Source organism: Oncorhynchus clarkii, chromosome 5 (assembly GCF_045791955.1).
Source record: "Oncorhynchus clarkii lewisi isolate Uvic-CL-2024 chromosome 5, UVic_Ocla_1.0, whole genome shotgun sequence".
Taxonomy (NCBI): domain Eukaryota; kingdom Metazoa; phylum Chordata; class Actinopteri; order Salmoniformes; family Salmonidae; genus Oncorhynchus; species Oncorhynchus clarkii.
Window position 1 is genome coordinate 47,932,187 of NC_092151.1, and position 14,110 is coordinate 47,946,296.

At 41.5% G+C, this 14,110-nt stretch overlaps 1 protein-coding gene across 15 annotated transcripts in view; it reads left to right on the forward strand.

Moving 5' to 3' along the window:
* Positions 1-14,110, forward strand: part of LOC139408945 (SEC16 homolog A, endoplasmic reticulum export factor) — a 76,109-nt gene that overhangs the window by 48,182 nt on the left and 13,817 nt on the right. For all 15 annotated transcript variants that reach the window (XM_071153454.1, XM_071153456.1, XM_071153460.1 and 12 more), the window contains 2 exons: positions 5,148-5,229; positions 6,000-6,117. In XM_071153454.1, coding sequence (XP_071009555.1) covers positions 5,148-5,229; positions 6,000-6,117 — 200 coding nt within the window. The remainder of the gene's footprint in view (positions 1-5,147; positions 5,230-5,999; positions 6,118-14,110) is intronic.

Below are 14,110 nucleotides of genomic sequence, written 5' to 3' on the forward strand. Positions count from 1 at the left end.
ATAGAGAGAAAATGAATCACTAACCTTTGATTTTCATCAGACGACACTCATAGGACTTCATGTTACACAATACATGTATGTTTTGTTCGATAAAGTGCATATTTATATCAAAAAATCTAATTTTACATTGGCGCGTTATGTTCAGTAGTTCTAAAACATGCGGTGATTGTGCAGAGAGCCACATCTATTTACAGAAATACTCATTAGAAATGTTGATGGAAATACAACTGTTATACATTGAATTAGAGATACTTCTCCTTTAATGCAATCAAAAAAACTTTACGGAAAAAGCAAACCATGCAATAATCTGTCTAGCGTTCAGACAAGAAAGCAGCCAAAACGATATCCGCCATATTTGGGTGGTCAACATTAGTCAGAAATAGCATTATAAATATTCACTTACCTTCGATGATCTTCATCAGAATGCACTCCCAGGAATAAATGTTTGTTTTGTTCGAATAAGTCCATAATTTATGTCCAAATACCTCCTTTTTGTTCACGTGTTTAGTTCACAAATCCAAATTCACAAGGAGCTTCAGCGAGCAGGCCTTTCTAATCGACCTGGCCCGGGTACCCTGGAAAGATATTGGCCTCATTCCGTCAGTAGAGGATGCCTGGTTATTCTTTAAAAGTGCTTTCCTCAACATCTTAAATAAGCATGCCACATAATAAAAATGTAGAACCAGGAACAGATATAGCCCTTGGTTCACTCCAGACCTGACTGCCCTTGACCAGCACAAAAACATCCTGTGGCGTTACTGCATTAGCATCGAATAGCCCCCGCGATATGCACCTTTTCAGGGAAGTTAGGAACCAATATAGACAGGCAGTTAGGAAAGCAAAGGCTAGCTTTTTCAAGCAGAAATGTGCATCCTGTAGCAAAAACTCCAAAATGTTCTGGGACACTGTAAAGTCCATGGAGAATAAGAGCACCTTCTCCCAGCTGCCCACTGTACTGAGGCTAGGAAACGCTGTCACCACTGATGAATCTATGATTATTGAGAATTTCAAGAAGCATTTTTCTTTGGCTGGCCATGCTTTCCACCTGGCTACCCCTACCCCAGTCAACAGCTCTGCACCCGCCACAGCAACTTGCCCAAACCTCCCCATTTCTCCTTCACCCAAATCCAGATAGCTGATGTTCTGAAAGAGCTGTAAAATCTGGACCCCTACAAATCAGCCGGGCTAGACAATTTGCATCCTCTCTTTCTAAAAATGATCCGCCGCAATTGTTGCAACCCCTATTACCAGCCTGTTCAACCTCTTTCTTATCGTTTGAAATCCCCAAAGATTGAAAAGCTGCCGCAGTCATCCCACTCTTCAAAGGGGGAAACACTCTAGACAAAAACTGTTAGACCTATATCTATCCTACCCTGTCTTTCTAAGGTCTTCAAAAGCCAAGTTAACAAACAGATCACTGACCATTTAGAATCCCACCGTACCTTCTCCATTATGCAATCTGGTTTCCGAGCTTGTCATGGGTGCACCTCAGCCACGCACCTCAGCCACGCTCAAGGTCCTAAACAATATCATAATCGCCATCGACCAAAGACAATACTGTGCAGCTGTATTCATCGACCTGGCCAAGGCTTTAGACTCTGTCAATCACCGTATTCTTATCGGCAGACTCAACAGCCTTAGTTTCTCAAATGACTGCCTCGCCTGGTTCACCAACTACTTCTCAGACAGAGTTCAGTGTGTCAAATCGGAGGGCCCGTTGTCCGGACCTCTGGCAGTCTCGATGGGGTTTCAATTCTTGGGCCAACTCTTTTCTCTGTATACATCAATGATGTCGCTCTTGCGGCTGGTGATTCTCTGATCCACCTCTCCACTGACGACACCATTCTGTAATCTTCTGGCCCTTCTTTGGACACTACAACTCTCCTTCCGTGGCCTCCAACTGCTCTTAAATCCAAGTAAAACTCAATGCATGCTCTTCAACCGATAGCTGCCCTCACCTGCCCGCCCGGCTAGCATCACTACTCTGGATGGTTCTGACTTAGAATATGTGGACAACTACAAATACCTAGGTGTCTGGTTAGACTGTAAACTCTCCTTCCAGACTCACATCAAACATCTCCAATCCAAACTTAAATCTAGAATCGGCTTCCGATTTCGCAACAAAGCATCCTTCACTCATGCTGCCAAACATACCCTCGTAAAACTGACTATCCTACCGATCCTTGACTTTGGTGACGTCATTTACGAAATAGCTTCCAACACTCAGACTGTATCCAGTTTGCTATCACAGTGCCATCCGATTCGTCACCAAAGCCCCATATACTACCCACCACTGTGACCTGTATGCTCTTGTTGGCTGGCCCTCGCTTCATATTCGTCGCCAAACCCACTGGCTCCAGGTCATCTATAAGTCGTTGCTCTGTACAGCCTTGCCTTATCTCAGCTCACCATAGCAGCACCCACCCGTAGCACTCGCTCCAGCAAGTGTATTTCACTGGTCACCCCCAAAGCCAATTCCTATTTTGGCCGCCTTCCAGTTCTCTGCTGCCAATTACTGGAACGAATTGCAAAAATCACTGAAGCTGGAGACTCATATCTCACTAACTAACTTTAAGCATCAGCTATCAGAACAGCTTACAGATCATTGCACCTGTACATAGCCCATCTGTAAATAGCCCATCCAACGACTTATTTTTTTATTTTTTATTTTTTGCTCCTTTGCAACCCAGTATCTCCACTTGCACGCACATTCATCTTCTGCACATCTATCACTCCAGTGTTGATTTGCGAAATTGTAATTATTTTGCCACTACTGCCTATTTATTGCCTTACCTCCCTAATCTTATTTCATTTGCACACACTGTATATAGACTTTTCTATTGTGTTATTGGCTGTACGTTTGTTTATTCCATGTGTAACTGTGTGTCACACTGCTTTGCTTTATCTTGGCCAGGTCACAGTTGTGAATGAGAACTTGTTCTCAACTAGCTTACCTGGTGAAATAACCAAATAGCTCTTCATTTTATTTTTTAACTAAAGCTGCTGCTTTCAAGGAGCGGAACACTAATCTGGACTCTTAAAACAAATCCTGCTACGCCCTTCGACGAACCATCAAACAAGCAAAGCATCGCTACGACTGAGATCCCATCCTACTACACCGGCTCTGACACTCGTCAGATATGTCATGGCTTACAAACTATCACAGATTACAAAGGGAATCCCAGCCACGAGCTGCCCAGTGACGCGAGCCTACCCGACTAGAAAAATACCTTCTATGCCCGCTTCGAGGCAAGTAACACTGAACCATGCGTGAAAGCACCAGCTGTTCCGGACAACTGTGTGATCACTCTCTCTATAGCTAATGGGAATAAGACCTTTTAAACAGGCTGCAGGGCCAGACGGATTACCAGGATGCTTACTCAGAGCATGTGCTGACCAGCTGGCAAGTGTCTTCACTGCCATTTTCAACCTCTTCCTGACCCAGTCTGTAATACCTACATGTTTCAAGCAGACCACTATAGGCCCTGTGCCCAAGAACGCAAAGGTAACCTGTCTAAATGACTATCGCCCCGTAGCACTCACATCTGAAGCTATGAAATGCTTTGAAAGGCTGCTCATGGCTCAACACGCCCCCATTTTCCTTGTCTGGGGTAAGCATAGCATCCAGTGCTGGCGACTCGTTGAAGTATTCAACCCCTTTATGGTGTTAGGTTCTAATATTTTAGAGTAAATAACAACTCTGCCTAGAAGGCCAGCATCCCGGAGTCTCCTCTTCACTGTTGACGTTGAGACTGGTGTTTTGCGGGTACTATTTAAGACAAACATTGACAGTAGCTTGACCTTACTGGAAAGCTCAGTGACCTTCAACGAGGCACCGTCATAGGATGCCACCTTTCCAACAAGTCAGTTCGTCAAATATCTGCCCTGCTGTAGCTGCCCCGGTCAACTGTAAGTGCTGTTATTGTGGAGTGGAAACGTCTAGGAGCAACAACGGCTCAGCTGTCTGGTGGTAGGTCACACAAGCTCACAGAACAGGACCGCTGAGTGCTAAAGCACAAAGCGTGTAAAAATCCTCTGTCCTCAGTTGCAACATTCACAACTGAGTTCCAAACTACCTCTGGAAGCAACATCAGCACATTAACTGTTTATTGGGAACTTCATGAAATGGGTTTCCATAGCCGAGAAGCCGCACAAAAGCCTAAGATCGCCATATGCAATGCCAAGCTTTGGCTGGAGTGGTGTAAAGCTCGCCGCCATTGGACTCGGGAGCAGTGGAAGCGCATTCTCGGGAGTGATGAATCATGCTTCAGCATCTGGCAGTCCGGCAGATGAATATGGGTTTGGCGGATGGCAGGAGAATGCTACATGCCCAATGCATAGTGCCAACTGTAAAGTTTGATGGAGGAGTAATAATGGTCTGGGGCTGTTTTTTTAATAGTTCTGGCTAGGCCCCTTAGTTCCAGTGAAGGGAAATCTTAACTCTCGGTATACAATGGCATTCTGTGCTTCCAACTTTGTGGCATCAGTTTGGGGAAGGCACTTTCCTGTTTCAGCATGACAATGCCCCCGTGCACAAAGCGAGGTCCATACAGAAATGGTTTGTCGGGATCGGTGTGGAAGAACTTGACTGGCCTGCACAGAGCCCTGACCTCCACCCCATCAGGATGAATTGGAACACCGACTGCGAGCTAGTGCCCGACCTCACTAATGCTCTTGTGGCTGAATAGGAGCAGGTCCCCACAGCAATGTTCCAACATCTAGTGGAAAGTCCTCCCCAGAAGGGTGGAGGCTGTTATAGCAGCAAAGGGGGGACCAACTCCATATTAATACCCATGATTTTGGAATGAGATGTTGGACCAGCAAGCTTTTGGTCATTTAGTTTATTTCTTTATTTCGTTTTCAATAAATGTTCTAAACTTTTTTTCTCTCTGTCGTTATGGAATATTGTGTGTAGGTAGGGGAGAAGAAAATATATTCAATCCATTTTGAATGCAGGTTGTGACACAGCAAAATGTGGAATAAGTCAAGGGGTAGGAATACTCTCTGAAGGCATTGTATGTACAAAAAAGTTGCTCAACGTAGAAAAAACACACAAAATACCAGAAGACGTTAGCTATCCAAAAAAGAGGTGAATGTATTGACTGAAAAAGATTAAACTTGTGATCCTTTTTTCTTGGGGTGGTCAGGTTTGCGAACAGTCTGCCCATCAACGACCCTCTGCAGACAGTGTACCAACTGATGTCTGGGAGGATGCCCGCCTCAGCCACTGTGAGTATGACCCTGTGATACCTTTTCTATTTTGCTAACAGAACCACACTGCTGTCTTGTTCAGAAATTACATTTTGAGATAAAAAGGGAGGATTTTTTAAAATGTATTTTAATTTATTACATTCGTTATTAATTTAAACAGGAATTTACATTTAAAGGCCCAATCTCAAAAATGAGATTGTCTTGTATTTAATATATATTTCCACACTATAAGGTTTGAGTAATACTGTGAAATTGGGGAAATGATGACAATGCCCTTTTAGTGTAATAGCTTTTTGAAAAGGTTGCCTGAAAGTTCATTCTGTTTTGGTGGATGAAGTGTTGGCTTGCCTGGTGACATCACCAGGTGGTAAATTAGTTAATAGACCAATAAGAGAGAATTCCAAACCTCTGTTAGATTTCAGTTTTCCCTTCCCCACTCACAAGCCTAGCAAAATTCTTGCACAATAAATTGCTCTTTGCTAACCTATATTTTTGTTTGTTTTTGACCATTTCAATTGATAACAATCATAGTAAGTTACTTAATTGTTACCCAGATATTATATGATATTAGACTAAAATGGCTGCATTGGACCTTTAACATTAAATGTTTAAAATTAAATTGTTCTTGTGGCTTAATGAACATTTTCAAGTAATAAAAAAGTGATCTTTCAGCAATGTGAAATTAAAGTTGGCTGTTCAATACTGAACTGCACTTATTGAAGAACGGATCAAGAAAATTAATTTGGGGTCAGCACTATACTGTAAAAGTTACATAAGTGTCTCTGCAGTGCTGTGGGGATGAGAAGTGGGGCGACTGGCGCCCCCATCTTGCCATGGTGCTGTCCAACCTGACCCACACTTTGGACCTGGACACACGTACCATCACCACCATGGGAGACACTCTGGGTGAGACATCAAAGGACACATTTGTGGGCCAGAAGTTTCAGGAGAAACTCTGGTCCTTAATCACATTACATGCATAGGATGTATGGAGGATGTTTGTTGCTCAACTCTTGTGCGCTGACAAGTAAAAGTCATCGAAATGTTCCCTATCATGAATATAAGATTAAGATTTATCATCATAGTATATAATAGTTTGTCATCAACCATGACCATCATCATCATGAGAATTATGATGGTTATTAGGGCTGGGAATTGCTAGGGTCCTTAGGATATGGTCACGATACTTAGGTGCCGGTACAATATGTATAGCGATCCTCATGGTATTATATGTATTGCGATTCAGTGGTGGTCAGTGCTGTTTTTAAGCTTAGGGAGGGCGATTATTTATTCATTTTATAAGCATGGACTTATTTCTATTACAGCATAATTTGGATGACTGTCATTCTTATTCCATTCACCCAGCCTAATGTAACAACGATAGATTTAGGTTACTACATGATACTCTAGTTTGCCCTATACCCATCATGAGGTTGCTACAACCTAGCCTATGAATAGGGCAGTGCGATTGCATCATCTGTGGATCTATTGGGGCGGTAAGCAAATTGAAGTGGATCTAGGGTGTAAGGTAGAGGTGAAATGATCCTTGACTAACCTCTCAAAGCACTTCATGATGACAGAAGTGAGTGCTACTCAAAAAGGGAATTGAGTGATAGTGAGTGATAGTCATTTAGTTCAGTTACCTTTGCTTTCTTGAGTACAGGAACAATGGTGGCCATCTTGAAGCATGTGAGGACAGCAGACTGGGATAGGGAGAGATTGAATATGTCCGTAAACACTCCAGCCAGCTGGTCTGCGCATGCTCTGAGGGCACGGCTAGGGATGCTGCTTGTGAGGGTTAACGCTTTTACAACTTATAGATTTTATCAAAGATTCTCTGTAATTAGTATTACGCGATCAACTGATTAATCATGTAACTGTAATTAACTAGGAAGTCGGGGCACCAAGGAAAAATATTCAGATTACAAAGTAATAATTTCCTAAAATAACTTTTCAGATATTTTATCTGATCAATTAGTCTTCGAATTAATGCATTATTTACTTTACCTCACATTAGTCTCATTCCAAACGTCGTAAATTGTTGGTTATCTGCATGAACCCAGTCTTCACTGAGTCATCCATACATCAATTGTCTTAAATCATTTATTTATTACTAACTAAGTAATTCACAGAAATGCATAAACAAACAAGGTAAATGTGGTTACAAGAAATGATAGGGGAATGTGCCCTAGTGGGCTAAACCGGCATCGCGACCTCTCTCGCTCTCTCTCTGTCTTGGTTAGAGGGGATAGTTCAAAGTGACATTCATTCATTTGTTATAGATGGATGTTTCGGCGGTTGTCGTTCCTCGCGTTCAATGATACAGAATTCCTAGCTGCAGACTAGTAATTGATATCAAAGACTTGTTCTTATTCTGTCGGTATCGATAGTGTAAGAGTTTAACCACGTGGTATGGTTCAAATATTCAGCAATGGTCGACAACCTTTGTTCTCTCCTTATGGAGAAAAACATGGTCTGGTGATAATTTCTCAAAGTTGGGTTTTATTCGGAATTGCAGAAAAGGGCTGTCCCAGGACGCCTGACCCTAACTGGGCTCAGGGGCGGTCCTCTGATTTAGTTAACTCCAATTCCCTTTTTGAGTTTTCCTTCATTAAACAGTCCAAAATCACATTGTAAAATTGTGTAAACAATATCATACTCATTCATCTTATACAACAATTAGATGTAAACCTCATATCTGAGGCTATTATATAAACAGCGTTATGGTAATGTGGCCACACCGTCTCCCATGAGCTTCCCCAAGTTGTAACAAACGGACCAGTTCGTAGCTGGATTTTTCACCGATCTTCTATACTTTCTCCGGAACATGAAATTTGTTCCGACCTCGAGTTCTATGAGGTGGAAGAAATTCCCCTGTTCTCTATGAACATTTACTCTCTCCATACTGTGTGTCCATGAGGAGATCCTCAGGAATTTACGATGTCTCTCTGACCACAGCAGCCTAGTTGAAGGAGGAAAGGGGGAGGCAGGGAGAGGGGGATGGGGCTTGCCACACCCAAAGAGGGCAACGTCATGACACACGCTTTTAAATGGCTTACTCAGGTCGGCCATTTAAAAGGAGAGCCCACAGTCCTTGGTAGCAGGCCTCGTCAGTGGCGCACTGTGTTATCCTCAAAGCGAGCGAAGAAGGTGTTTAGCTTGTCCGGAAGCAAGACGTTCGTGTCCGCAACGTGACTGGTTTTCCTTTTGTAGTCCGTGATTATCTGTAAACCCTGCCACATACGTCTTGTTTCTGAGCTGGTGAATTGCGACTCCACTTTGTCTCTATACTGATGTTTTCCCTGTTTGATTGCCTTACGTAGGGAATTGTATTCAGCCATATTCCCAGTCACCTTGCCATGTTTAAATGCGATGGTTCGCACTTTCAGTTTTGCACAATTGCTGCCATCTATCCACGGATTCTGGTTAGGGTGGGTTTTAATAGGCACAGTGGGTACATATATGTTTATATGTATTCGTCAATGTTATTCTCGGAGGCTACCCGGAACATATCCCAGTCCGTGTGATCAAAACAATCTTGAAGCGTGGATTCCGATTTGGTCAGACCAGCGTTGAATTGTCCTTAGCACGGGTACCTCCTGTTTTGAATTTCTGCCTATAGGAAGGGAGGAGCAAAATGGAGTCGTGATCAGATTTTTCGAAGGGAGGGCGGGGGAGGGCCTTGTGGGCATCCCAGAAGTTGTACAAATTTCCTCGACTAACCTGTACCCCCACACATTGACTCTGTACTAATACCCCCTGTATATAGCCTCATTATTGTTATTTTGTTACTTTTTATTTTATTTATTATTTTCTTAACTTTATTTCTTGAACTGCATTGTTGGTTATGGGCTTGTAATTAAGCATTTCACAGTAAGGTCTACCTGTTGTATTCAGTGCATGTGACAAATAATATTTGATTTGAGAGACATTGGACTAATCAAGGTGACAGTGACACATTGAATATCGCCTTGCACACTCTTGCCTGCATCTAGGTGACCTAGGGTGTAATCATTAGTCCAAACAGTTGCAAAAACACTGTTTTCCAACTAAAACAATAGTTTCTATTGGACAAATTCAGGGAGATCTCTTCCCATTTCATTCCGTTTGCTTCCGATTAAGTAACGTTTTGCAACAGAATCGGCTAAATGAACACACTGCTGATCATCCGCACACACAGTTCACTTTCATTGCAGCCACATCATTACCACTTTGCTTGTGTATAATTCCTTGCATCTATGGGCTCTCCTCAACTTGTTCCTTCGCTTTTGGACTTCAGTGCACAACAAAACAGCTGTTTGTGATCAGCGACAAAAACCTCTTCAAACCATAGCCGATAACCGCTATACAGCCTACACTGTCACCATTTCAATGTTATAGTCAACAAACTGGAACTAACGCGTTTGTACACGGATTGGATTGTGGGTTTACAATCACACAGTACACTGTACAGCTAGCAGTTATACCGGCAGGAGGAGGTAGGACCAAGTCACTCACTATTATTTGAGTCACAAGCATGACTCAAGTCACAAGGTCCGAGTCTCAAGTCGAGTCCCAAGTAGAACAGGTCAAGACTGGAGTCAAGTCCAAGTCACCCATTCTAAGAGCCAATCAAGTTTTCAAGTTGAGTCTAAAAAACAAATCTACCAATGCTTGTTCAACCATAAATCTTTGTCTATTTATTGAGGCTACCAGACAGCCCTTTTCATTATTTTGTCTACAACACATTTTGATTAACCTATGTAATTGTAAAATGGGGACCTTGTAGCAGTTGTAATGGTCTGAAATCAGCAGACGGTAAGGCAGGTTGATGTGTAGTATTGGGGATCCAATGGTGAAAGCACCAAATCATACAAAATATACAAGTAGATTGACCAAATATACACGGGCAATAGCCCAAAAGAAATAGCCTCTGTATCAGGCTTAACCTGTCCTATCTAAATGGACACAGGTAGAGGGCTAAAATGTACAGACTCCCCTTGAGAAACCAAATCGAATCTGTCCAGCAGGAGCTCAAACAGGTAAGGCCTACAATAACATAAGCACTTGGACCCCAGGACCATACAATTACCCAATTTGGCAATTACAACCAATAAACTGGTTCTACAATGTAAAAGGCAGTTTCGACATCCATTGTTACATTGGTACATTCGTCTTAATCAGACTTGATGATTATTGATATTTCAACACCATGCATACATGGAACAATACTTTTCTATTGTAGTGTGGAGTGTAGGCCACGTAGCCTATTTCTATGCACACTGGGTAGCATGTCCTCCTATTACGCACAACAAAAATTATAGAAACATACAGTGCATTCGAACATTTTTCAGACCCCTTCACTTTTTCAACATTTTGTTAAAACTTCTTGACGCTACCCATCCCTGTCGCGGGATCATTTTCGTCAGCAACCGCTGAATAGCATAGCGCAACAGCAAAATATTCATTTTCATGAAATCACAAGTGCAATATTGCAAAACACAATTTATTTAGCCTTTTGTTAATCCACCTGTCATCTCAGATTTAGAAATTATGCTTTACAGCGAAAGTAATCCAAGCGTTTGTGTAAATTTATCGATAGCCTAGCATAGCATTATGTACACTTAGCATCAGGAAGCTTGGTCACGAAAATCAGAAAAGCAATCAAATTAACCGTTTACCTTTGATCTTCGGATGTTTTCACTCACGAGACTCCCAGTTACACAACAAATGTTCCTTTTGTTCCATAAAGATTATTTTTATACCCAAAATACCTCCGTTTGTTTGTTGCGTTATGTTCAGAAATCCACAGGAAAGAGTGGTCACAACAACGCAGACGGAAATTCCAAATAGTCTTCATAATGTCCACAGAAACATGTCAAATGTTTTTTATAATCATTCCTCGGGTTGTTTTTAAAATATATATTCTATAATATTTCAACCGAGTGTGTAGGTTTTTCTATAACAGCAGGAGGAACAATGGCGACTTTACTCTGAGAGCCCCCACCTATCCACTTACGCAATGTGATCTTTCACGCTCATTTTTCAAAATAAAAGCCTGAAACTTTGTCTAAAGACTGTTGACACCTTAGGGAAGCCAGAGAAAAAGGAATCTGGTTGATATCCCTTTAACCTGTTGCGACGACCAAACCCGGATCCGGGATTCTATTTATAGACATAAGCTCATTACCATAACGCAACGTTAACTATTCATGAAAATCGCAAATGAAATGAAATAAATATGCTAGCTCTCAAGCTTAGCCTTTTGTTAACAACACTGTCATCTCAGATTTTCAAAATATGCTTTTCAACCATAGGAAAACAATCATTTGTGTAACAGTAGCTAGCTAGCGTAGCATTTAGCGTTAGCATTAGCGTTAGCATTAGCGTTAGCATTTAGCAGGCAACTATCACAAAAACAAGTAAAGCCTTCAAATAAAATAACTTACCTTTGAAGAACTTCTGATGTTTTCAATGAGGAGACTCTCAGTTAGATAGCAGATGCTCCGTTTTTCCAAAAAGATTATTTGTGTATTAGAAATAGCTCCGTTTTGTACATCACATTTGGCTACCAAAAAAAAAAAAAAAAAAAAAAAAAAAAAAAAAAACGAAAATTCAGCCCTCAAAACGCAAACTTTTTTCCAAATTAACTCCATAATATCGACTGAAACATGGCAAACGTGGTTTAGAATCAATCCTCAAGGTGTTTTTCCACATATCTCTTCAATGATATATCCTTCGTGGAAGCCTGGTTTCTCCTTGCTCTCAAATGGAAAAATAATTGCACCTGGCTTTACGCTCCAATTTCGACGCAGGGACACCAGGCGGACACTTGGAAAATGTAGTCTCTTATGGTCAATCTTCCAATGATATGCCTACAAATACGTCACAATGCTGCTAACACTTTGGGGGAACGACAGAAAGTGTAGGCTCATTCCTTGCGCAATCACAGCCATATAAGGAGACAATGGAAAACAGAGCTTCAGAAATTCTGCTCATTTCCTGGTTGATGCATCATCTTGGTTTCGCCTGTAGAATGAGTTCTGGGGCACTTACAGACAATATCTTTGCAGATTCTGAAACTTCAGAGTGTTTTCTTTCAAAAACTGTCAAGAATATGCATAGTCGAGCATCTTTTCGTGACAAAATATCGCGCTTAAAACGGGAACGTTTTTTATCCAAAAATGAAATGGCGCCCCTAGAGATCAAAGAGGTTAAATAGAGGAGAGACATGCATAGGAACAGAAGTGTTTCGAAATAAGAGGCACTTCCTGATTGGATTTTCCTCAGGCTTTCGCGTGCAATATCAGTTCTGTTATACTCACAGACAATATTTTGTACAGTTTTGGAAACTTTAGAGTGTTTTCTATCCTAATCTGTCAATTATATGCATATTCTAGCATCTGGTCCTGAGAAATAGGCCGTTTACTTTGGGAACGTTATTTTTCCAAACATAAAAATAGTGCCCCCTAGCTTCAAGTTACAGCCTTACTCTAAAATGTATTCAATAAATGTTTTCCCTCATCTATCTACACACAATAACCCATAATGACAAAGCGAAACAGGTTTTTAGACATTTTTGCACATGTATTAAAACTAAAAAACTACCTTCTTTTGGGGAGGCAGGCCAGTAAATGAAAGGTTGCTGAATCGAATCGCTGAGCTGAAAAGTAAAAATATATATTTCTACCCCTGAACAAGGCAGTTAACCCACTGTTCCCCCAGTAGGCCGTCATTGTAAATAAAAATGTGTTCTTAACTGACTTGCCTAGTTAAATCAATTAAAAAAACACAATTGAAGTCGGAAGTTTACATTAACCTTAGCCAAATCCATTTGAACTCAGTTTTTCACAATTCCTGAGATTTAATGCTAGTAATAATTCCCTGTTTTAGGTCAGTTAGGGATCACCACTTTATTTTAAGAATGTGAAATGTCAGAATAATAGTGGAGAGTGATTTATTTCAGCTTTTATTTCTTTCATCACATTCCCAGTGGGTCAGAAGTTTACATACACTCAATTAGTATTTGGTTGCATTGCCTTTAAATTGTTTAACTTGGGTCAAACATTTCGGGTAGCCTTCCACAAGCTTCCCATAATAAGTTGGGTGAATTTTGGCCCATTCCTCCTAACAGAGCTGGTGTAACTGAGTCAGGATTGTAGGCCTCCTTGCTCGCACAAGCTTTTTCAGTTCTGCCCACAAATTTTCTATAGGATTGTGGTCAGGGTATGTGATGGCCACTCCAATACCTTGACTTTGCTGTCCTTAAGCCATTTGCCACAACTTTGGAAGTATGCTTGGGGTCATCGTCCATTTGGAAGTCCCATTTGCGACCAGGCTTTAACCTCCTGACTGATGTCTTGATGCTTCAATATATCCACATAATTTTCTTTCCTCATGATGCCATCGATTTTGTGAAGTGCACCAGTCCCTCCTGCAGCAAAGCACCTCCCCACAACATGATGCTGCCACCCCCGTGCTTCACAGTTGGGATGGTGTTCTTCAGCTTGCAAGTCTCCCCCTTTTTCCTCCAAACATTACGATGGTTTTTATGGCCAAACAGTTCTATTTTTGTTTCATCAGACCAGAGGACATTTCTCCAAAAAGTACGAGTTTGTCCCGATGTGCAGTTGCAAGCAGTAGTCTGACTTTTTTATGGTGATTTTGAAGCAGTGGCTTCTTCCTTGCTGAGCGGCCTTTCAGGTTATGTCGCCATATAGGACTCGTTTTACTGTGGATATAGATACTTTTGTACCTGTTTCCTCCAGCATAAAACTTCTGACTTCAACTGTAAGTATTCAGACCCTTTGCTATGAGGTGCAGGTGCATCCTGTTTCCATTGATCTTCCTTGATGTTTCTACAACTTGATTGAAATCCACCTGTGGACATGTTTTGGAAAGGCACACACCTTTCTATATA